The sequence below is a fragment of the Haliotis rubra genome, unplaced genomic scaffold (genome assembly GCF_003918875.1).
Source record: "Haliotis rubra isolate DU_JTF1 unplaced genomic scaffold, ASM391887v1 Scf85, whole genome shotgun sequence".
In the NCBI taxonomy this organism is placed as follows: domain Eukaryota; kingdom Metazoa; phylum Mollusca; class Gastropoda; order Lepetellida; family Haliotidae; genus Haliotis; species Haliotis rubra.
The window spans coordinates 650061-675566 of record NW_025767579.1 but is presented as its reverse complement, the minus strand read 5'-3'; the positions used below and the strand labels follow the sequence as shown (position 1 = coordinate 675566).

The following is a 25506-nucleotide window of genomic DNA, read 5'->3' as shown; positions in this document are numbered from 1 at the left end:
CTGTAAAATGAAAATTCATGAATATGCTGAATAGCATGCAATAATTTTTATTTCCTACTGAATTTACAAATAATTCACTACCAATGCACAAACACATGGACACACGCACACACACACGTCAACAAATAGACAGGATTTAGATCATCAGACTTTTTAATTAAATAAAAATAAAAATAAAAATAGTAGAAACTGAAGACTGAAATGTGACAGTGAAGTACACTACACTCCATTAGATGGAATGTGGCTGCCAAACGGCTGATCGCTTCGAATTTTTTAGAGTTGGCGTATACAATTATGAGTATAAACAGAGTAATAAAATCTCCCTCGTATGAAATAGCGAAAAGTGACAACAAAATAATGATCGTGTGTTAAACAACTTTTTCATTGGGGTGTCCAAAATTATGAGACAAATAATCAGAGTTGGTCTGTCGATTTCATGTGACTGTGACTTCTGGTTGATAAACAACTTTTTCATTTGGGTGTCCAAAATTATGAGACAAATCATCAGAGTTGGTCTGTCGATTTCATGTGACTGTGCAAAATTTGGTTTTGTTGCAATTATTAGATTTTGTGTTAGTGAGCAATTCACTGGTCCAAAATGAAGTCAAATGGACTATAAAAGTATTTCTTTCTACTGACAATGAATACTCCCTTACGAGTGACCAATAAGTAGAATGTACAAGCTCGACTTATGTGCTTTGTGTTACTACACATTGAAACACACTGACATAAGTGGAACACATAATAGTTCTATAGACTGACTACCTTAAAAGCATCAATCACAGGTCTGTGAATTATTCAAACAACCAAAAATGTGAAAAGAGAAAAAATATATATAAATCAAAGCATTAACATACTTTGTAACCATCCATTGAAAGGTCAAATGTAATCCAGGAGAACCAACACTATGTCTAATGACAAAGGCTAGCTTACAAACTGTGATAGCAGGACAAGTAAGGACTTGAGGGGAGATAACTCTTGTCAGTGATCTGGCCCCGATTTCTCGAAACAAACTTAAGTTTTTACTAAAATTTCAAACTGAGTTTAACAATTTGAAACAGCTAATTTTTAATTCGACTGCATTTATTAAATATTAAAGCCCAAACAACTAAAGTAATCTAGCCACCAAACTCAAATTGTCTACTAAGTTTGAGTTTAATATCGATTTCAGTTCATTCTGGGAAATGCATTTTCCTGCGTTATCCCAAATTTGAGTAAAAACTCTAACTTAAGTCGAAACAAAAACTTCTGTTTGTTTCAAGAAATCGAGGCCTGGTTGAGAGTGGCCTTTGGAGAGACACAGTTAGGTCCTGTGTTAATGGATTAAAGTTGGGACATTTCCACTGTTGTTTCATACCTTTTCTTTAATAGCAGATCACAGTATCGAGCCAGTAATTCAGGAGACTTGCTTGAGGAACTTGCCATTTTGGTCACAGAGTTGTTGTTGATAAACCGCCCACATGCCTATAGGGTAAAACAGGCACAATAATCCTCAACATCTACTTCAGATTTCTGCTTTACATACATATTCCCAAAGGAACACAGTTCATACATATACAGTCCTACCGAGATCAACACTAGCAGTGAAACAAATTTAATGATCTCAGTCTACATTAACATAATTGTCAATGCCCATTCATTTACCATCTTGAACAATACCAGAATCAGTAGAAATATCTATCTTATAATGCTTTCACTGACTACATATGGCATACTATTTCTCTAAGTATCTGGTCAACACCTACCTTATCTAATGCTGCCACAAAGCCTGCATCATTGTGGAAAGCTGTCATGACCAGAGCATGGTATTTCTTGTGGACATCAAGTATTGTCTGTACATATGTTTTGGGATCCTGCAAAATACATACATTTGATGGTTGTAAGGGTTGAAGGGTTGTTAGCTGCTTTATCAGCAGACCACGACAGGTCTTGAGAAATTGATTAACAAACATACATACATCTGATATGGAACAAGTTTTTATGGATAACAACTTCTTTATTTCGTGAGTGCGACGTTTCGATACAGATTCTTGTACCGTTGTCAAGCAAGAGTGACTCTTGCCACTTGACTCTTGCCACTCAAACAAGATACATACATCTGTTTAGCTTAACAATGAGACAAACGGCAACAACAGGAATGTGTGAAAGTACAGTCAGCTCTCGTTAATCCGCCACTCATTAATCCGACAATCACGTTAATCTGACCAAAAATTACAGAACCATTTAAAACAGTGATAATTACTCTCGTTAATCCGACATTCTCGCATTCAGACTCCGACACACCAATCTAGCAACTGATTATTGTAAATACATTCGTTAATCCGACAATCAACACAGCCGGTCGGATGATCCGACCGTATACAAACAATCACATGTGAGTGGTAATTAGCATGTGCCTTACTGGCTGCTTGACACCGACGTCGGTGAACATCACACTTGTTAATTAAGAACACAGGATAATTAATTGAGACGATTTAATCAAGAAATAACAGTAGTGCGAGCTGTATAAAATGTTTACAACCGACATTTCATCACAAGATGTCTGTCACGAGTACACCACCTGCTAAGCGACCCCTTGTAGAAGTTATGCCATTGATCAAGAAAGAAATCTCCTTTTGAAGAAAGACAAACCCCAGACAACACAACAAGTCATCACTTTTGCTGAGCAGAAGTTTGATGTGAAGATTGGATGATAAACTGTATCTGACATCCTGAAGCAGTCTGCTTAGTGGTTGAGCGTCTCTACGACTGATTCCAATGCTTCAAGCTATCTGAGGCCAAAACATCGTTGAACACTTAGACATTTCTGACACACCACTCAGACGTGTTTGATGTTAATGACCATCAAAGACTTTTTCAAGTTATAAATTATAAATGTTATGATAAATGCCTGATTGTTCACTAGACATCCACATGTTAGTTTGGAATATGTAATTTTCTGACTAAAATTAATATTTTATACTTATCCTGACTCATGCTAAATGCTTGTCTCCTTCTCTCTTGCGAATGATAGTGGAACACTATCATTCCCTTAAAGTTCCCTTCTAAAAAGCAGACGTAAATTCAACACTCACCCACGAGTTACCTCCCTTGCCTCCTTGGCACCCTTTTTGGTCACCTGACCGGGCCATGTTTTGTCACTCTCTCTGTATGTATGCCCGACACCTGGATTTACAGGGAAATCCAGAGTGCCATAAGAGGGGAGGTTGGGAGGGCTGACGTCATGAGTCAGGATAAGTATAAAATATCAATTTTAGTCAGAAAAATACATATTTTTCCTTATCCTGACTCATCCTAAATGCTTGCAGAATCCGTCGGAATCGGTGGTGGGTCAAGGCCACTTCTGGATTCTCTGGCTGTTGATGTACGTCCTGTATTACCCCCCATTTGTTCTCCAGAGCGTTGGTTTTCACAAGTCACGTGATTAAAGGGTGAGATTTTTCTCAGTGCCTTTGTGGAACCGTTAGTTGTTGTGCTACAACAAGTGGCCCAAACTGGTGAATGCCTGAGACGTCTTCGGCGGCAATGTCTCTGAGGTAGTGGTTGGCAAACACCGTGTCCGAGTTCCAAAAGCAGCCCTCGATTATTGTTGTAATCGAGCAGTTTCCATGCAGAGCAAGTGTTGACGCCAGGGCTCTGACTTCGTGGGGATTTGAGGCTCAAGTCTTGCTGCTTTGTAGGCCCTTAGTATAACGGCTCTCATCCATATCCATATTCGTTGTCCGTGACACTTCCTCGGGCATCTCAGTGGATAAGGGGATGAATAGGTGCTTGAATTTTCGTCTCCTTGTTTTTGTCCTTTGTAGGTAGACTTTTAGTGCTCTGACAGGGCATAAGGATAGATCCTGTGTATCCTGTGGCCCAAGGACTGTAGAGAGTGCTGGGATGTGGAACTGTCTGTCAGGCTGGCCGGGCAGTAGTTGGTTCTTGGCAATAAAATCCCATCTCAGTCCTAAATGTACGATGTCACGATGTCTTGATTCAAAGTCCGAGCATGTATTTCTGACATCCATGCTGCTGTTGCTAGGGCAATCAGAAACAGCGTTTTCTGAGTCAGTAGTTCAAAGGATGTCCATTCTAGAGGCTCGTAGGCATCACTGGTGAGATGTTGTAGAACTATGTTGAGATCCCAAGCAGGAGCCTTGAATTGTTTTTGTTGGTCTTCCAACTTGAACGAGCGTAGTAGTGCCAGTATCTCTGGTACTTTGGTCAGCTTGACACCCGTCTTCATGGTGATAACTGTGCTGAGAGCAGCCAGGTACGTTGAGAGCGTTGAACCTTTTAAGTGTCTCGTCTGTCGCAGATGACACAGGTATTCTGCCACTTGAGGATGGGTTGCTTTTACCGCTGTAAAGCCTTTCCTCGTTGCATACTGTTCAAATCTCTGCCACTAGCGTCGTACAAGTTGAGAGTTGATTTGCGTAGAGCTAGTGTTACTGCTTTCGCTGCTCTGGCGGAGTACCCTCTAGTCATCAGGCAAGCTTTGATATGCTCCACGCGTGTAGCTGGAACAATGCCGGATTCCCGTGAGCTTGCTTGGTGTGTGGATGGACGAGCAGGTTCGACCACTCTGGTAGTTGCAGGGTTGGACTTCCGAGTTCTTGTATGAGGACAGGAAACCATACCCTCGCTGGCCAATAGGGCGCGACCAAAATCAGTTGCAGCGTTGTCGTCTGCTTGATTTTCTGTATTACTTGTGGTAGTAGTGCTGGAGGTGGAAACGCATAAGCGTTTAGTCCTTCCCAAGAGATGCTTACTGAGGATCAGGAATCGGAGAGACGAATGTTGGTAGTTGCTTGTTGAACTTCGTTGCAGACAGGTCTATCAGTGGAGATCCTGTTGTCCATATGACGAACCGGAATGCTTCTGATTGTAACATCCACTCCGTCGGGGATGGTTGAAGTGGACGAGATAGGGCGTCTGCTATGACATTCTTTGCTCCTGGAATGTGGCATGCCTTCATGGAGATGTTCAGGTCGTCGACAATGCTGAACAGGAGAAAGCTGAGTTGTAGCAGACTTGTTGATCTTGTTGATCCTTGTTTGTCGATGTAGAACGCTACTGTGGAGTTGTCCGTGTGGACCATGAGCCTTGCGTTCTTTAGTACGCTGGACCAGTGTTGTAAAGTGTTGATCACTGCTTTCATCTCCAACAGGTTGATGTGCAGACTGATCCTGACTCGACCACTTCCCTGCTGCCACTTCGTTGTCGAGGTGGGCACCCCATCCTTGTAGCGATGCATCTACGTAGAGATGAGCATTGCAAACCGGCTCTGACAAAAAGGTTCCTCCACAAACATTCGACTTCGAGTCCACCATAAGAGGTATGGTTTCAGGCTGTCCGGTAGTATCAGCGGATCCAGACTGTCGAGATGGGCGTTCACAAATATTTGTAGTGGGCGCAGTTGTAATCTCCCTCTGCGAGTCATGTCTTGAGCTGAGGTGAGTAGACAGAGCATGCTTTGCCAAGCATGTAGTGTCAATGGAGAGAGCACTTCTTGAGATATCATATGTTGTATCTTGACCCAACGATCCTCGGGACGACTATGCAATTCACCGGTGTGATGAGTCGTATTCCTAGAAATTGAAGATCCTGTTTCGGCTCCAGTTACGACTTGAGGAGATTTACCAGCCATCCTAACTGAGTGAGAAGCCTGATGGTGAAGTCTAGTTGCAGTCTGAGTTGACTGGGATCTTGATGAACTTGAATTCCGTCGTCCAGGTAAAAAGCACTTCGTAGACCTCGACGATGTAGATATGTGACGATGGGTTTGGTAACTCGAATAAACAACCATGTGCGGCTGCTTGTACTAGCCCAGACTGAAGCTGGTTTTATAGTGCTAGCCCACTGAGATACCATGTCGCAGTGAAGCATGAATACCTCACTCAGACACATTATACTGACTCCGAGCCGACCAGTCCTTGTTGTACCCATTAATGCCGAGCGGGGCAGGGACCAACAAGTACCATATTTTAACGTCTTTTGGTATGATGCGGTCGGGGATCGAACCCGCGACCTTCCGCTCTCTGGGCGGACGCTCTAACCACTACACCACGGAGGCGGTCTAGTCGTCCTGTAGTATTCTCTAATTCTCCCAGTACCGTTGAAGCCGTCCACCCACTGCCAAAGGTTGTACAGGAACGGCTGGGGATGGAAGACTCCAGTCGTTCCAAACCTGTCCTTCAACTCTTGGTTCCCCTGGCACCCCTGGGTGCTCGGCCTTTTCCGGGGTTACTTCTGGGGGCTCCGGTTGGCGACGAAAAGAACCTTTCCCTCCTCTTGAGTTGGAATACTTCTTTTCTCTGGCTCTCTGGACTCCTGCAAACTTGGATTTGTTGGAGTAGCGCTGAGGCGTCTGGCGAATCACATTTGCCAAGGTATCTATGGACTTTATCATCATGACCTCCCTTGATTCGTGTGTAACCTCTTTGGCGACTTCAATCCCTCCTCCGAAGATGGATGATGCTGACCATGGGGCTCTGTATAAGGACTTGGTGTTCTGTCAATGTCTGCGCTGATAAAGTTGCCGATGTAGCTGTAGTAGCAGGCTTCGTCTTCTTGCTGACGTCTGTTACTTCAGGTATGAGGATGGGGGGGGGATCATCATACACGTCTGCTTCTTCCGGAGGTACAATCTCGGCAGAAAAGGATCTCGTCTTCTGCATAGAGCTGAGTAGAGACTTCGACGAAGTCTTGGGGGTAGTAGCCTTCTTCTTCTGCGTTGAAGATCTAGTCTTCTTAGTCTGCAAAGAGGTCAGCTCCGTTGACAATGATCTCTTATTAGCTCCAGGGTTCATCACTGGCACAGCGACCTGCCCCTGTAAAACGCTTGGCAATTCACTGGAATTATGAACATCGGCAGCAGTAGTTACGGTCATCAGCGCAATCACTTGATTTAGACATGACTTGTGAATACCTTCTTACCCAGTCCTTTGCACGTCTATGAATGGAAAAAAGGTAGTTATTAAATTCAAAAGTGGTTAAATCCAGACAATGTTTACACCGAGAGCTGAAAGACCATGAAGTAGTGCAATCAGGACATAATAAATGTGGGTCAGCCGCAGACAGTCGGTACCTACAACGAACACAAGTTTTCATCAAATGTAAACACGATGAAAAAACATGTCAAACAACGGTATAATTTAAATCAAATTTCAAACCATATAGTAGAATACAATCCTAAAGCCGTATACAGAAATAATTTTGATGTAAGGTCCAACGTAGAAAAAGGATATGTGCCGTATAGGGACCCAGGTGCTCTCACAACCGTCCTCAAGGGCGAAGAAGGAGAGAGTGACAAAACATGGCCAGTCAGGTGACCAAAAGGGCACCAAGGAGGCAAGGGAGGTAACTCATGAGTGAGTGGTGATTTTACGTCCGCTTTTTGGAAGGGAACTTCAAGGGATTTCAAGTGTTCCACTATCATTCGCAAGGAGAAGGAGACAAGCATTCAGCATGAGTCAGGATAAGGAAAAATTCGTTGTAGTGGGTCACAATTATTTGAGACCAGAGTGTGTGAGTGAGCGAGTTTAGTTTTATGCCTCCTTTAGCAATATTCCAGCAATGTCACGGCTGGGGACACCAGAAATTGGCTTCACACATTGTACCCATGTGGGGAATCGAACCTGAGCATTCAACATAACGGGTGAACACTATAACCACTAGGCTACCCCAATGCCTTTCAGAAAGTGAACGAACGTAACAAATCTTTTGTGCAACAACAACAGAAAACATGATACAAAGAATATTATGTAAATATATTCTGGGGGGCTGGCTTGGCTTTGAGAGGGAAGATAACCTGTTAATGTGTAGTGCAAATGTCCTTTGGTCGTGAAAGCTGGACATTATAATGGAAGCTGCCTTGGGGCATAGTGGTTAATACAAAAATAAGAAACAGGGTGAAAAGGACAAAATGTGAGCAATACAACCCGTTACTGCACAAACTAGAAAAAGAATTCTTGTAAGATTACACTTTCTCACTTAAGTACAAATTCTAGTACAGTTTGGGAGGGAGGGGGGAGAAAGAGTCCCATCAAGGATTCGAACCCACACCCTCAGAGTGAGGCAGTTAAAGCAAAAGAAGTCCACGATCTAACCCTATCAGCCACCACATATGGAAGTTTGAGGTTGTTCAGATCACATACTTTGTGTACTCGATCACTGAGGTATGAGCTGGCTGCACATGAATATCCTGCTCTTCACATCTGACCATATAAAGACTCACATTTAATGCCGACTCTCCACATCTCTCTATGGCAGCCTGTCCTTGGTTGTAGATATGTGTCTCAAGGAGGGACTTCAGCTCACCCAATCCATCTTGTATACGTGATACCAATGTGTACATTCGACCTAAATCTGAAAAAGTAACAGCACATCCACGTTAAGTTTACATTGATCAAACACTATCTATATTCAAACCAACACTCTAAAACTACCTGAAAGTAAAATGATTGAAGGGAAGTGACCTACATATATTCCTAAACAAACACAATTAGATCAATATACATATATATGAAAGACATCAGAACACCATGGCTAGGTTTTTGTTGCTTATGGATACAACAACATGTATTGATACCAACAGAATGGTTCCTGATGTGACCAAGCTAGTTCATCTATTGATAGAGCACTGCTCAGTTCTAGGATAAGACAGCATATAAGCTGCCTCCAACTTCATTCTACAGGTTCTTTAGGTTTGTCCAATCCCTCCAACCTGAAGTTAATGGCTGCATGGGTGCATAGAGTAAATCAGCCTACACTTACCATCATTCTTATCAGTATCCAACAGATTCTGGAACTCATAATGGAATATTTCCAGATGTTTCTCAATGAGGACCTTCTCACACACCCTTGCTAACACGTCCTGTGTACTCTCATGAAGATACAGCTGCACTCGCTTCTGTTCCTCCAACAACCGAGTCTCAGCCTGCCAACACAACAGAAACTTTCATAGCTGTCTCAAACATTTACACCATAATGGTCTACTTGGAACCTCACTTTTCATACTGTCTTTCCCCTCCAGAACATGATCTCTTGCAGGAACAACAAATAAAGAGAACTTAATAGGTCATGATAATCAGAGAAACAATGTTAATCCAAATCTCAAATCCTATTGGAATAGGGAGTTTAACTGCTGCTTTAAAGTTAGTTATATTGAGTCATGTCAACTTGATGGATGGGAAAAGAAGCAATGTAGGCCTTAGATGGTTACCACATCAGTCAAACCCTCCAGCATGGTATGGAGCTGACACACTTTGAAACATAACCCCTAATGCTAACCCTAGTGAATTGAGGTTCCTAAGATTGTGGGCTAAATTGAGCCTCGACTGTTGGGATAGACAACAGAGTTACTAGATTAAAACAAACAAGCATTGTCACTAAGGTGACATAATCCCCCGCCACAAATTACCAAATCAAACTTATAAAGTAATGAAAGTTTAAGATGAAGGTAAATGTCAACAAAAACATTATCTTGCTCTTTAGTTGTTCAAACACACACATATTTTCAAGACTGACTTTGACCTTGACATGAGTGTCATAGAGTATGATATATGCAAAACTAGTACTAAAGAAATTGCTTATTGAAAAACATTCAAGGGAGGTCTTGAAAGTCTATGACAGGGGTGGAAATAACCCATTGCCCGACGTCCGAGTCCAGTGTTTTTTTCTTGGGCAAGCAAATTCGTATATCACACTGTATCGGCGTCCAGTTGACTTTCCAATGTAAATTATGTTGTTTATTTAAAAACTTCAACAAGAAAACGGTATAGTGGAAACATTTTCAAGGCAAGTGATTTCACATGTGCCACTGTACCGAGTACACTAGCAATTTAAAAGTTATTTCCACCCCTGTATGAAGAAAATCCAGTGAACCGTTCTTAAAATATCTTGCTGACAATTCAGGTTAACATTCTGAAATCTTCATAGTGTCGTCATGACCCTAAAAATTATGTGAAGGTCACCAAAATTGACTGGGCCCTGGGCCTTCCCTAGATGAAGCTTGGTGTCAAATATGAAGAAAATCCACTGAATATTTTTTGACAAGCAATTTAACATGTTGAAATCTTCAAAGTATCTCTGTGACCTTGAAACTTAAGTGAAGGTCACCAAAATCAACTGGGCCCTGCGCCTTCCCTGGATGAAGCTTGGTGTCAAATATGAAGAAACTCCAGTGAATGGTACTTGAGGTATCTCGCTGACAAGCATAACATGTAGTTTAATATGCTGAAATCTTCAAAGTGTCTCTGTGACCTTGAAAATTAAGTGAAGGTCACCAAAATCGACTGGGCCCTGCCCCTTCCCGAGATCAAGCTTGGTATCGAGTATGAAGAAAATCCAGTCACCGGTTCTTGAGATAGCTTAACATGCAGGTAAAACATGAAAGTCCCCTTGCGACCTTGAGATGAAGGTCAAGGTCACCAAACCTGACTTCGACCTTTCTTATAGTGTGATGAACCCAGGTACCAAATATGAAAAGAATCTAGTGAACGGTTCTTAAGATATTCCAATTCGTACGGACAGACGGACGACGACGATGGACGGACGGAGCCTAATACTATATCCCCCGCTTCGCGCTAAACGCACGGCGGGGGATAAATAATTATTAGTCGTGATATTTGGTCATTCAGACATTTACTGGAAACAGTCGTGGTGATTAACCACAGTATAAACACAGCAACTTCGCAATGGACAACAACATGTACAGTTCTATCATTTCCTGTGGATTCCTAACGAATGTCATACCTTTTTCATGTATTCTGTGACTGGGTTTTGTCGAAGGAACTCCGTACTCTCCCTTGTGTAGAATCTCTCTGTATCTTCCAGGAATGGGTTCTCAAAGTTCTCTTTGTACACAGTTAATGTAGGTCCTTTAGCACTTGGTTCATCTTCATTGAGGCCAAGCTCAACTGAAAGTAAATTCAATACTCTCTTACAACGGTAACAGTACCTGATACCATTGCATCATGCAGGCGATATCACGTCACTAATGCAGGGAGTGGGTCCTGGGGTGCTCATGGCTGTCTTGAATAGTATTTTGAATCAAGGGATCTTACCATTAGGGATTTGACAATGATTACTTAAATTTCTACATTTCATGACTCTGCTTCCAACAATGTCACAGAAAAAATGAATCATGATTAGGGACTTCGATCAGCAATATTTTAAATTACATATTAGCAGCCTCAAATGGACCTAAGTTGGAGTGAGTGAGTTTAGTTTTACGCCTCACTCAGCAATATTCCAGGTATATGGCGGCAGTCTGTAAATAATCGAGTCTGGACCAGACATTCCAGTGATCAACAGCATGAGCATCGATCTGCGCAACTGGGAACTGATGATATGTGCAAACCAAGCCAGAAAGCCTGACCACCCGATCCCGTTAGTCGCCTCGTACGACAAGCATGGGTTACTGAAGATTCATTCTAACCCAGACCTTCACGAGTCACCTAAGTTGGAATTAAAGGAAACTGGAACAAGTGCAGCGACTAGTCTTATGCAGCAGTTAGCAATATTACAGGTATACGATGGCACCTTGCATTGTAACCAAGCTTAAATTTCAACATGAGGGTCTGGTATCATAAAGAAATGGCTTACAGCTTGTTCAGCTTGACCTGAGCTACTCTACATATGCATGACCCGGGAGGTCAAATAGCACAAACGGCAGATCAGGGTTATCTTCATTAAGTAGGGGTGCAGAGGATGTTATTAATGTTGCGTTCGTGCGAAGCATGCATACATAGATTTGTTACAGAATTTGTCCCGGAAAACAACACTTCTGAAAACCCCCAATCATGTCATGTTTTAATTGAATTGTTTATACAGTCATATGCTATCTAGTTTGGTTTGCTAACTTTACAACTTACAGACGTCAGTTACTTTCACAATCCGATTCACTCTCGCTGTCACTCTCTACACCCAGTTCAATTATCACTTTTTCTAATTCATGTTCAACTGCAATATTTCTGTCCCAGTAGTCGCTTTCCAAATTTTCCACATGGGCACAACAATCAGTCCATTCGTTTCACCAATCATCTGACAAAGGTGCACCCCCTTCACAATAACAGACTCAACCAGTTGTGACACGGTCACGCAATTCATTAGTATTCACTTGATCAGGTCAAGCTGAACATGCTGTAGTGTACTGTATAGTAAGATTCAAAAATTATTTCTTGTCAAGGCTTTGGTACAATGAATATTATCCTGAGTCTTTCTTGATGCAGTATTATTATTTCTTCAGTGTCTATTCTATACATATGTCTTGATATACATTTCTGTATCCATTACAACCACAATGTACAATGGCATATCATCACAGACAAGCATGACTTACTGGGGACATTTTGCATTCTGAAATGACCCCAAACCAAGAACTCTACAAGTGAATATCTCACCATAGCAGTTAATGACACCACTGACAAGTCTGGTATTGATTGTTTCTCCGTTCCTCTCTTTCTCAATCAGTTTAAGGACAGCATTGGTCACTTGTTTGTTCAGAGGCTTGAAGAGATTGTCTCTCCATGTGATCAAAGCAAGCTGAAACATATTGTTGTCTCCTTCAAAACCAAGTCGCCAATAATAGCTCACCCCATTGTCTCCAATGGGTTAATTCCCCTAGAGGTAAAATGTAGTGTCTTATGGACGGTCATACTTTTTCTACCAATTAGTATTACACTTCTCCATGATGTCTATTATTTTTAAAATCCAAAAGATCCTGATTCAAATTCAAAGTAATAAACTACAGAAAAAGATATACTTTATGATTCTGGAATTGGTAACTTTTCACAAGGACTAGTAAGATTATTAAGTAGCCAATCATGTAGGTTTGGGAGAAATAAATTTGCAGTCTTCAACCATGAAAACAAATGCTTCATCAGCTTTTAGGAATAATCCTGGCATATTACAATGGTGATAGCCAACACTGTCACTTAGTTTAGACTTTAGGCTGAATACAAAGATTGTAAAATTTTCAAAAGAAAATAGATAAATATAGTTCATACATACAGAATAAATGTAATAAATGCCCTTGGTTCCCTCATCACATTCTCGCCGGACCCAATGTCGGTTGAGGTAGGCACAGATGCCATCAAGCACTTTACTGGAGAACTGGTAATCTTCCCACTGTCGGGTATAAAACTGCAGAACCTGCTCATCTAGGAGGTCTTGACCATCCTGGAAGTGAAAGGCATCTCTTTATTTTCATCTGTTCTCATACAACCAACATACACATATATCAAAAGAATCTGTGAAAAATCCTTAGCAAACATATATGACTAAGATGCGAAGCGCAGGTTTCACTGACCGAAACTCAGCTTGCTTACAGTGATACATCAACTAGTAAACATTCATTATAATTCTCACTGCTAATTCCTCAAAGCTTATACCTAATTTGACCTTGTATATACAATCTGAAAACATTACTTTAAGATATAAAGTAGAACAGTAACTGTCAATATTTCATATGATCTGAGAATAATCGAGCCCAGTCAAGACATCCCAGTGATACCATGACTAAACAACTGGGAAACAATGACATGCAACAACCAAATTATAATTCATTATTAGGGCTGCAATGAATCAACTATGAGGCAAATATGTGATGGGGTGTCATCCATTTTTAAAAAATTATGCTTAAAAATTATGGGAGGAGGTCCATTGATACTGTACATGACATGCAGGGGGGTCACTTATTTTGTACATACATTTGAGTGAGTGAGTGTGTGTGTGTGTGTGTGTGTGTGTGTGTGTGTGTGTGTGTGTGTGTGTGTGTGTGTGTGTGACTCACATGGTACATGCTTCTCCATAAACATCATCATCACATACCTAACCATAAATTATGAACGGTCCCTAAATATATCACAGAAACTGAAAAGTTTGTAAATTATTGCAAACTTGAAGTGATAAAACGTGCAATTGAGCAGAGAAACTTCTGAAACATTGATAACAATGAATTATTTGCAACCTGTGTTAAACATTTTTAACTAGCCCGAATGTTTAGTTAAACCAAAAACTAAAATGACAAATATATTTTTATGAAAAACAATGGCAACAAGAAGACAAAGTTATCAATATCCCCCTCAATGGCAAAATACTCTTCATGATTATGTCTACGAGTTGTGACTATGCCAAATATTTAGGTGTGTATATAGAAAAGTGGAAGGAGAGCATTGAAAGGAGCACTATCACCAATTTCAGTCTCAGTCAAACTTGTTGCCATGGAAACGCCAAAAATATTTTATTCAGAATTCCAAAACTACCAAAAGGCAACAGTACACCACCAGACCAATCTATGTGCCAAGTTTGGTGAAGAAATAGTGAACAGTTTTAGAGTTCACCTCCGGAAAGAGCACAACCACCAATGTCAGTCTAAGTCAAACTTGTTGCCATGGAAATGCCAAAAATATTTTATTCAGAATTCCAAAACTACCAAAAGGCAACAGTACACCGCCATACCAATCTATGTGCCAAGTTTGGTGACGAAATAGAGAACGGTTTTAGAGTTCACCTCCGGAAAAGAGCACAACCACCAATTTCAATCGAAGTCGAACTTGTTGCCATAGAAACGCCAAAAATATTTTATTCAGAATTCCAAAACTACCAAAAGGCACCAATACACCACCAGATCTATGTATGTGCCAAGTTTGGTGAAGAAATATCGAATGGTTTTAGAGTTCTGCTCTGGAAAAGAGCACTACCACCAATGTCAGTCTAAGTCGAACTTGTTGCCATTGAAACGCCAAAAATATTTTATTCACAATTCCAAAACTGCCAAAAGGCACCAGTACACCACCAGATCAATGTATGTGCCAAGTTTGGTGAAGAAATATTGAATGCTTTTAGAGTTCTGCTCCGGAAAAGACAAATGTGCACGGACGGACGGAGTCCATTTTAATACCCCCCGCAAAACGCGTTGCGGGGGATAAAAAAAGCTTGAATCATTTAGTTAATTACCTTCAACAAGTTGACCAGATAGTTCTTGAGGAACTCCTTGATTCTCTTGTACAGTTCATGTCCCACAAACTGTGCCCCACTGGTGGGTTGTTTTATCTTGCGGCCCCCAGGTCCCCGTGACTGTGTCTGTGAACCTGACCCCTGGCCATGGACACTGGTGCAGTAGTTGTAAACATGTCTTCAAACAGCTAAGGAAATTCACAAAAAGTCCATGCTTCTAGCATCACTTTTCAAACTTAAGCTACTTGGTGATCTCACCAAAACTTATGATAATACTTCTACAAAAGTAGAATGCAGAACCAGATTGACAGATAGACAGACAGTGTTATTATTGAGTTATTGCTAATGTATTTAACAAAGAATGTTGTTTTCTGCTAAAAACTACAATTAAACTTATGATTTATAGCCACACAATGACTAAATCAGCTGTATGAAATCATGCAGTTTTGAGGATATTTACTTCCAAGAATTTTGGCAACTGGAACTGATACTCAAAAAAAATACAATGAAAAATCAAACCACATGGGAACCTGTATATTTACTACACTTCCACCCTGCAACAGCCACCATACATCAGATACACAATTGCCATGATCACATTAGCTATGATCACATTAGCTATGACTGACTGACTGAGTTTAGTTTTACGCCACTTTTAGCAATATTCCAGCAACATCACGGCGGGGGACACCAGAAATGGGCTTAACACATTGTGCCCATGTGGGGAATCGAACCCGGGCCTTCGGCGTGACGAGTCAACGCTTTAACCATTAGGCTTCCCCACTGCCCCAGATTGTTTAAGAAATTTACCTGATATCATATATGAAACTTACACTGTAACTTATATCAACTGACCAACATTCTACACAGAAAAAATGGCAGAAACATATAAGCAATTTTTCACTCATAGAGTTATCACCCCTGTATGCATGACAACAAAATGGTGCTGACTGACCTTGCTGACACATATTTACTTTTATTACTCGCCCGTGGAAGATACTGCAGTGTAATATTTTTACGGCAATATACACTTGTGTAATACCGCTAGACATATGACATCATAATGGTTACAGTTATGACGTTACAATGTCGCAATGGTATTAGACCTTGCTTGACTCGCGAAAATTGACATGAGAGTCATCACACTGTAGGCAGTTTCTATCAATTTATGTTGGAAAGTAATAAACAGAATACTAAACTCGCTTCCGTGAAATACCAGTTTTATTAAACTCGTGAAAGATTTAGCATCAAACTCGCTTTCGCTCATTTGATACCAAATCATTAACTCGTTACATGGAAGGTCGTTTAGATCCTCTATTAATATGTATAAAATAAGACCTGCATGATCAATCAGCATCAATCACGATCAAACACTTGCAATACATATCGCAATACAGATACCTGGATTGCTACATACTGCAATATGTATTATTCTTTATACTGCTACACCGAGTCTAACAAACTCTTGTAGAAGGTCGTGTCAACTAACCTTTTGAATTGACCAATCAGAACACAGCTTACCAAATCACGAAAGTTAACATTCCGTTTGAACTTGAAAGCGTTTGAACTCAAACCATTCCAAATGCTATTTTCCGTACGATCGCTTCCGAGTGATACACACGGAGGACGCCATTATTCACGACAGTCAGTAAACAGTCGCTGAAAATATTTTTGTCAATATCCCAGGATGTCATTATGCGGAAATATAAGCCAGTCATAACCATGCCATCAAAAACCCATAAACGTATATACTGCAGGTCAAGTATCTGTGTTTTATGAGGATTTTCGTTGTTGGGAAATCAGTGTCAGCGACCAGGGAAGATAAAATCCATTTTGTAAGTCCTCAAAATCTAGTGAAGTGGTAGGCAGTGAGGGTGTTACATGTTCAGCCAGACATGTAAAATGTTGATAGTATTAGTTTAAAGTTCAAAGTTTTGACTTGACAGTTGACTTGTGTTATCAATTAACACATTTAGTTAAGCATGTGAAAAATAAAGGTTTTTGATTTTGGAATTATTTTTATGCTTTTGCTTATCGAAATTTCATTTAGCTTGTAGCTTAAAAAGTCACTAGCAGTCTTTTGGCTTGTCTTTTAAAAAGTTCAGTTCTAAACCTGATAAGTATTTAACATAAACAAAATGATTCTTTCCATTTGCATTACTTGCCACCAACATTCAGGTACCCAGTGACCTCATCTTATCTCTGACCTCTACTATTACAAAAACCCAAAAGTAGCTGATCTACACAACCTGCACATGCAGGTAGGGTTTTGTAGATCGTAGTTCTAATCTTAAAACTGAAAGTGTGTCTACTCCAAATCCAAGTGTGAGACATTTCATTTCAGAGACATCTGTAAAGACAATACAAAAACAATTTAAGAAATGCTTTTGAAACATACAATTTCAAAGGTTTGGGGCAGTCGGTGAAATTGACTTCACTTCTTGATTTTATCAGTGGTTACTTGAAGAATTAATTTGTAAACACTAGGAAAAGGATGAGAATTTGAAATTTTGTAAGCAAAAACAGAATGCAAGGTCAAGGTGTTCCCTTAACCTACAGGGCCTATATTTTTGAAGCTCTCTTAGCGCTAAGATAGTCATGAGTGCCATACATTAGCATTAACTTATGACTATCTTAGCGCTAAGAGAGCTTCTAAACTCTAGGCCCAGAACCATACGTGTGGTGGACCCCTCTAATTTCCTTACTGGATATCTGAGGGTCCTATGTAGTATGCAATGCTGTGGAGTACTGTAAGATTATAGAATTACTTCCATTACAGGACCTTTTATTTGTCAAGAATTTCGTACTATGTATATTTTTGTCGGTTGCTCAGGATGCAATATAATTTCTTCTTGCTTCCATTTAATACACGTATACATACTGGATGCACATTTCTGCATAAAATCAATACAATAATCGTAAACAGAAATATAAATTCCAAAAATTCGAATTTTGCCAATGCAAGAAAAAAAAAAGAGAGGCATTATTCTGTCACTTGAAGGTTTAAGACACAGTATGAGCGAAGAACATAACCTGTCTCTGTGAATATGGGACTTCTTTTTTTTTTCCAAATAAATCTTAGTTTCCCAGAAGATACAGTACATGTCAAGAAATGACATGTGAATATTTTGGGGTGAAACAGTGCATAGCATTCAGTTTTATGATGTTTATTTCACATTGGGACCATAAACATTATAATTATATTCAAGTTGTCAAAAACAAATGTTCATGGAATCAGAACTATAACCGATAACAATTTTCTGTGTTTAAACTGAGGCTCACTGTAGAACAATAGTAGCATGTGTGATTCAGTGGACAGCAGTGGTATGCTTCAGAGTCAAGAATTACTTTGAAGTTTCTAGAGCATCCAGGCTATTCCAAATTGGTGAAGAAATGTCCGAGAGAAATTTATACTCATATTAGGGGCACACACTTGCCTCTGTCTGATCTCACATTATATCAAGACTAGCAGTTCCGTGAAGATCCTCACCACTGCTGCAGCTAGGAATATTATATCAAGACTAGCAGTTCCGTGAAGATCCTCACCACTGCTGCAGCTAGGAATATTATATCAAGACTAGCAGTTCCGTGAAGATCCTCACCACTGCTGCAGCTAGGAATATTATATCAAGACTAGCAGTTCCGTGAAGATCCTCACCACTGCTGCAGCTAGGAATATTATCATCACTTTTTCACATGTTAATTGCTAAACTTACTGCTTTTTACGTAATACTGGAACTGTAATACCCTTGCAGTAATTTGTATTGATTTTCAAAATTAGTTAATCTAACTGTTAATGATGTCACATCTTTTGGTTGTTGTTTGTTAGATTTACATCTCATTCTTTAGTACAGATTTCTGGTTAACTTATTGCTCCAACTGAGAAATCAACATGAAACAAAATACCATCAATTATATTTTTATGCAAACCTGTCGATATGGATGAGTGTATTACTGGTCTATATAGTATGGTGTTTATTTAACTTTTTAACAAAATACAAACTTACTCCCTTGTTTCTTCAAATCAAAATTTTAAAATTACCTATCTCACAAAAACGTTAATACCAGAGGTACAGATAAGCTGCGCAACTGCGTAAACTACGCAAAAAAATATGTGAAAACTCAATTTTAAGTCTATTGCGCACAAGTGCGCTTGAATTTTTGTAAATACTCAATATTTTAGATCTTACAAACATGCGTACACACAAAAATGTCAAATCTTTGCTTGCGTACCAGTGCATAGATAAAGTAACTGAGGTATACGGTATGTATTTCTATTTCAACACATCTACAAGGCAACTTGCTGTCTTATCGTTTCTGGAGGCGGTGTGGTAGCCTAGTGGTTAAAGCGTTCGCTCGTCACGCCAAAGGCCTAGGTTCGATTCCCCACATGGATACAATGTGTGAAGCCCATTTCTGGTGTCCCATCCCGTGATATTGCTGGAATATTGCTAAAAGCGGTGTAAAACCATACTCACTCACTCATTCACATATCGTTTTTCATATTACAGATCAAATATAAATAACATTTAAATTTTATATTTTTACAATTAATGGAAAATGACAAAATACCCAACTGAGTTTTCGAGTGAGGTGGGTACAATTTACTTGGTTACTCAAAGGAAAATTAGGATACCCAATTGAGATGAACACAAGTGAGTACACAACTCAATGACCCAAAAAGTTATCTGTAGCTCTGTAATACTCTCATATACACAGGCTGACATCCTTAAAGTACTGCAGCAAAGCACCAGAGGATAAGCTGACAGCTTAAAAAGGGCTTTGGCAAGAATCCCTTGAATTTCATTTCAATTTTGAAATAAAGCTGACAAAGGTTATTCATATGGTTACACATAATGAACATATAAAAGGATACGTATAAAGTTCCATGTATCTGTGCTTGGACATGCTCTGCCGTTTGTACACAGACTTGATCCCAGATTTGAGATCATCCCAGATTTGATCCAACTCAATCTGCTTGAGACCATGAGGATTCTGTCCCTTCCCCGCCATGGCACTGGCAAAATGTTTATGGTGTTAAGCTGAGGTTTTGCTATTTGTAGATATCACAATGATCTACAGCAGAGGGCTGTAGTTCTAGGTTGTAACTGAAGAAATTATCTTTCTGTCATCCTTTGTTTTCCATCCTCTTAGTGCATCTGAAAGTTGAAAAAATACAAAAACTTTAACAACATCAACAATTTATTCTGAATGACACATTTGAACTAATGAGGCTAATTGTAGTTAAACCATGGTTTCAGACTGGTTGGTTTTCTTAGATGCATAAAGCATGTTAGCCGTAACTTGCTATTCAACAATAAATATTCCAGCAGAATGATAGTGAACTGTGTATAATTGTGCCCAACAAAAACAATCCAGATCTTGTTTGAAGATGTTATATTCTTGAGGCTAGCTTTAAGGCCAATAAACCACAAGTCTGCAGCAAATGATAGCAAAAATGCTCAAACTGGAATCAAACGTTTCCCAATGCAGGCATCACCATCCACATAAACTCACATATTGCTATTTACTGAACACCACCAATCGATTAAATCACACATTCGGTGGGAACAAAAGCTAGTTATGCCATGACAAATGCTTATTGTGCATATCTTGTCAGAAATTCTAAGGAAGTGAGTAATGCTACCACTAATTACACCTCAGATAAGGGATTACCTGATTGCCAATTAAATGATGTCAAATACACAGGTGAAGGTTACTCCATGAATAAAATGACAATTAGGACAAAATGATTGTTGTGAAATATGATTTTTAGTTGCCTGAAAAATATTACTGTTTCCTCTACAATTAGTGAGTGAGTGAGTTTAGTTTTACGCTGCACTCAGCAATATTCCAGCTATATGGCGGTGGTCTGTAAATAATCGAGTCTGGACCAGACAATCCAGTGATCAACACCATGAGCATCGATCTGCGAAATTGGGAACTGATGACATGTGTCAACCAAGCCAGCAAGCCTGACCACCCAATCCCGTTAGTCGCCTCTTATCCTCTACAATTACATATAATTGCTGCATATGAAAGAGTAGACAAATGTACACACACATTAACCTTGAAATTGTTATTTATTCATTTTGAGTCAGAAGTTTAAAATAACAAACCTGTGGAAAAGTAGGCCATCATGTTGTGGCTCCCTACGTGTGTTACAGTGATCAAACAGCATATGTTATTTAATTGTCAGGGTTTTGCATGACGCGTGATTCCTGCGTAATTTGACGCAACAATTTTGTAAATGACTCTCAAAATATAATCATATGAGTCAAGCTTGACGCAAGTTTTATGGGTGGCCCTCACAATTTAGTTCAATAAAATCGATTTGATATGGAAAAAATGATATTGTTCGATGATAGTTTGACTTTTACAGAGCTGTCAGATTGTTCCAGAGAACTCAGAGGAGACAGTCATCTTGGCCGTTTGCATTGAACAATGCTGTAGTTTCATTTGGTGACTCCACCTGTGACATACACAGTTACATACTGAGAATGATTAACACAAAGAAATATAAAATTTTCATGACTCCCAAATATTGAAAATGAGTCCCAAAAATAACTATTGTGAGTCACCATGACTCAAATTTTAAAAGTCTGTGTAAAACCCTGATTGTTTGGGCCAAAGTCGAGCTAATCTTACTATCAAGCTATAAAATGGAATCTAAATCGATCTCAGTCCTTTTATCATCCACACAATCAGAAATCTGAAATGATCATTCAGTGGGATATTTGTTTATCAAACGATAACCTCCATTGATTTTTTTGTCATTTCTTCATGTTCAAGACAATGACTAACATACACCCAATTTAACATGAAAATATCATAAATTATTCAGAAACAAATCAGTGTTAAAAATTATGGATGAAAGCATGAATGCAATATATTGTAGTACCTATACCAAGAGTATAAATCAGTCAGGCAATATTCACCATGTCTAAATCCTCATAAGCCCTAAGAGGCAGTGGAATCATTCTAGTAGTGAGAGCCCAGTGCTCCGTTAACTGTAGCAAAAGTAGCCTTGTTGTACTGAGAATAAGGCGAAATATACAAGGCATTTTCACCAATGTTTCTGTGAACAGTTATCATGGTTATTATTGAATGAAAATAAGACTAAATTAAATCTAATCAAATGAAATACATAAGTCCAGTGTTCACGAATAGCGTCTGACCCTCTGACAAATCCGGCAGATTCACCAACGGTCTGATAGAAGTCTACAACCCACCGGCCCCAGTGTCTGGCTGTATGTTTCAGAATGACTTTGACTGAAGTTGTTATATGTGGCATGTAACTCTTGTTTCCTGTTTATAAATCTTATGTTTGTTAATAATTTCAATGCCAATTATAAGAAATGTTAAATCTGTAATGTGTGTTTAATTGTATTCTATGGGTCCTTTGAATTTTCAATGGGTCAGACAGACATCTGAACTTACAGGACCCAATGTCCTGTTACTTTGAAACACCATTAGTGAACACTGTAAGTCCCAAGTCTAGGAATATTGCTGGATTGTGTGTTTACAGATATCATAGGTTTTTGCATGGCGGCATTTACTTGCGCTGTAATGAGGCGTGTTTAATCTCATAAACATTGTAAATACATGGTTGGTAGCATGTCTTTATGATAAACTTGTCTTTTTAAAGATAGAGGGATATTCTGCTGTTCGTGTGATTAATCAAGAAAACACTGAATGTTTCTTATCCATCTGAAAACCCATAATACACGGATATGCAATGGACACTTTATACCATTAGCACAGAATTTTCCAAGTTAATCCTTTCAACAGGATTTGTTGATATGCTGTTTCAAATAAAATAAAGAATTCTATGGGAGCAATTAATTACCCCGCAGTTTAACTGAGACTGTGGCATCGCAAAGGGCGTTATTGTTAGGGATGACTGTACTTGACATATTTCCCAGTGATAACAATGAAACATTTAGATGAAAACAGGGAACACTGTGAAACTCAAGCATACACTCGCAAAAAATATAATATAGGCTTATTTTCTCTTAGTAAAGATTATGCTGCAAGTGAAGCATTAAAAAATATGACGTGTTCTCGGATCCTTGAGAATTTGTTCCTATAGCATTACAACCTACTGAACCTTATAAATTTGTAACCTTTAATATTAAGGCAAAGATTGATTATCAAACAATTAGATAAAATTAAAAACTATTCACTATTGCTCCCGCCTCCATATTCGATAAACGTTACTGCCAACTAAGGCTGTTACGATTCACTCACATATTCGGTGAATCGAACTGTAGCCCTTCATGAATTCAATTTGTTGTTCGTGGTCATCAGAACCGAATATTAACGATTGTTTTAAGGGAGCATGTTTTACTTGAACCCTAATGTAATATTTCAAAGTGAGATATGAAAGAATGGAATATGTACTAGCCTTGCAGTAGCACAAGTCATGTTAGTTTGTCAAGGCTGCTATTGGTACTGTCGACATACCTAATTAGACTGTCATGAGATCACTGGTTATTGCTGTGACAAATATAACACTGTCAACATGGGCGTTCCATATTGTGCATCAATGACTAAACTACAATATTGTATTCGTGAATAATTATTCGTTAACCAATATTTGTGATGCATATCATATTCGCCACATAGTGTATTCGTTGCAGCCCTACTGCCAACTAATCATTTATTTTAATTTGGTACACAATAAACTATAGATGAACTAAAATAGCATGACAGCCTATGTGTAATATCCATGTTCTTAGCCCTATGGCATTTGGTATGCAAGATTTTAGTAAATCTGCAAATAATATTTGATGTTCTACACTTAACATACGATATTATGAAGAGCAAGGTGTAAACACGAAAGTATTATCTGGTTATAAACATTAGTGCCTGGTGCTCAAACTTAAGGAATGTTTTTCTATTGCAAAATATTACACAACATGTTCGAATCGGCGAGTCTCACAAAAGCATATAAAGGAATGCACGGTTCTCTTATTTTGACAATTAATTTTCACCTCAAACACCGATGTTTGGAGTTTACCACACCATGCCAGAGACTAAAGGATCCTTTATAAAAGTAATTTCAACATGTAAAAACCAATCATAAAAGGAGCTTAATGAGTTCTTTGTGTTTGTTTTCTTATTTCTTGCTCACTCTGTTTACCAATATGGCGGTCATGCAAAGTCATGCGATTTTCTGGTACAGGAAAACGTGTCTGTAATCAGCAGAACTGCTATGTACGGAGAATATACTACAACACATACTTCCAATGATACTTACTAAATTATTCTGCCGAAACTAGACAGGATAGTTCGGCAAAGAACGACAAAATAAGTCCCAAATAATTTGGACACGCAATCCAGGGAAAAAATGATCACAAATCTGTTGATTATCTGCCCCTCGAACCTTCATTAGCCACGACTACCAGGGGGCGCAGCAGCATTGTAATACTAATCGATAAATATGTAATAGCACACTTGAAAATAATGTTGAGACTGCGTCTCGAATATCGGGTGTATAATGAGTTAAATTGAGATTTGGTAATTGTTTTAATGAAATTGTTGGGTATTTTCTAACCATGAAAATGCATTTGGGATTGTACCCTACCACCATAGAAATGAACTGACTTTTTAACTTCTTTGATAAAATATAGTGTACGCACATGCAGTTATACAAGTTATGATCAGTTAAAGTTGTTAATCAGTGTGAAATAAGTCAAACAAACTTTCCGATTTAAAATGAACTCCATTAGCACACGCCGTTCATTTGTTCTGTTAAATTGTTATTTCTCAATGTGGAATAGCTTCATAATACACCGAACAACTAAGTTTTAAATTGTTACATGAATTTTGTTTCTTTAGGCACTAGATCTATATATTTTACATAATTTCGGCTAGTTATTTCTACTGGAATCTTTCCAAGCTTGGAATAACCACCAACCAAATTGAGGGCGTTTAAAAGTAGACATAAAGAAAATTTTGTGTTCATGAACTGTGGTCATGAAGCGTAGTTGTTTAATTTCATACTGAATGTATTCCAAACTCACATGATACTAACAATAATAACGCATTCAAAATGTACCCCTAACCTCAATAGCAATACTCCATACTTGATTAACAGTTTTATAGGCTCCGTATGTTGGTGCATAAGGTACCAAGCAGCATTTGAAATTATGAACAGAAATATATCTCTTAAATATTATGCATGTTTACCAAAACATTGCTTGACTGTGCCGATACGAACATTTGGATTCGTCTGTTATCATGGATGGAAATATAATGTGAACTATCCATCAGTTTATCACCATGGCCTATATGACGCATTTTCACGCACACCCGTTAGAGTCTTTATGCCATATATGGCCATACATGGTACAAACCGTTAACTAGTTGTCAGCAAATAGTATACGTGCATCTGTTACTAAAAATAGGCGAGAAACTTCTTTACTTGCTAAAACAAAGATAAACTGTTGTGTATAAATAGGAGGGTGTCGTTTCAAGTGTCTAAATGGTTGATGCTTGCATGCAGAAACCAAGATGTTACACATATTACATTTCACAACAGAATAACATGGA

At 39.0% G+C, this 25506-nt stretch overlaps 1 protein-coding gene across 1 annotated transcript in view; it reads right to left on the bottom strand.

The window, feature by feature from the left end:
* Window positions 1–24342, bottom strand: part of LOC124262695 (cullin-1-like) — a 32076-nt gene extending 7734 nt beyond the window's left edge. The window contains exons 1-10 of the mRNA XM_046697219.1: window positions 24212–24342; window positions 19826–20108; window positions 14950–15127; window positions 13003–13170; window positions 12393–12534; window positions 10744–10907; window positions 8764–8926; window positions 8225–8355; window positions 1746–1853; window positions 1358–1464 (exon numbers count right to left, since the gene is read on the bottom strand). Coding sequence (XP_046553175.1) covers window positions 1358–1464; window positions 1746–1853; window positions 8225–8355; window positions 8764–8926; window positions 10744–10907; window positions 12393–12534; window positions 13003–13170; window positions 14950–15127; window positions 19826–19962 — 1298 coding nt within the window. The 5' untranslated portion in view covers window positions 19963–20108; window positions 24212–24342. The remainder of the gene's footprint in view (window positions 1–1357; window positions 1465–1745; window positions 1854–8224; window positions 8356–8763; window positions 8927–10743; window positions 10908–12392; window positions 12535–13002; window positions 13171–14949; window positions 15128–19825; window positions 20109–24211) is intronic.
* Between the last annotated feature and the right edge of the window lie 1164 nt (window positions 24343–25506).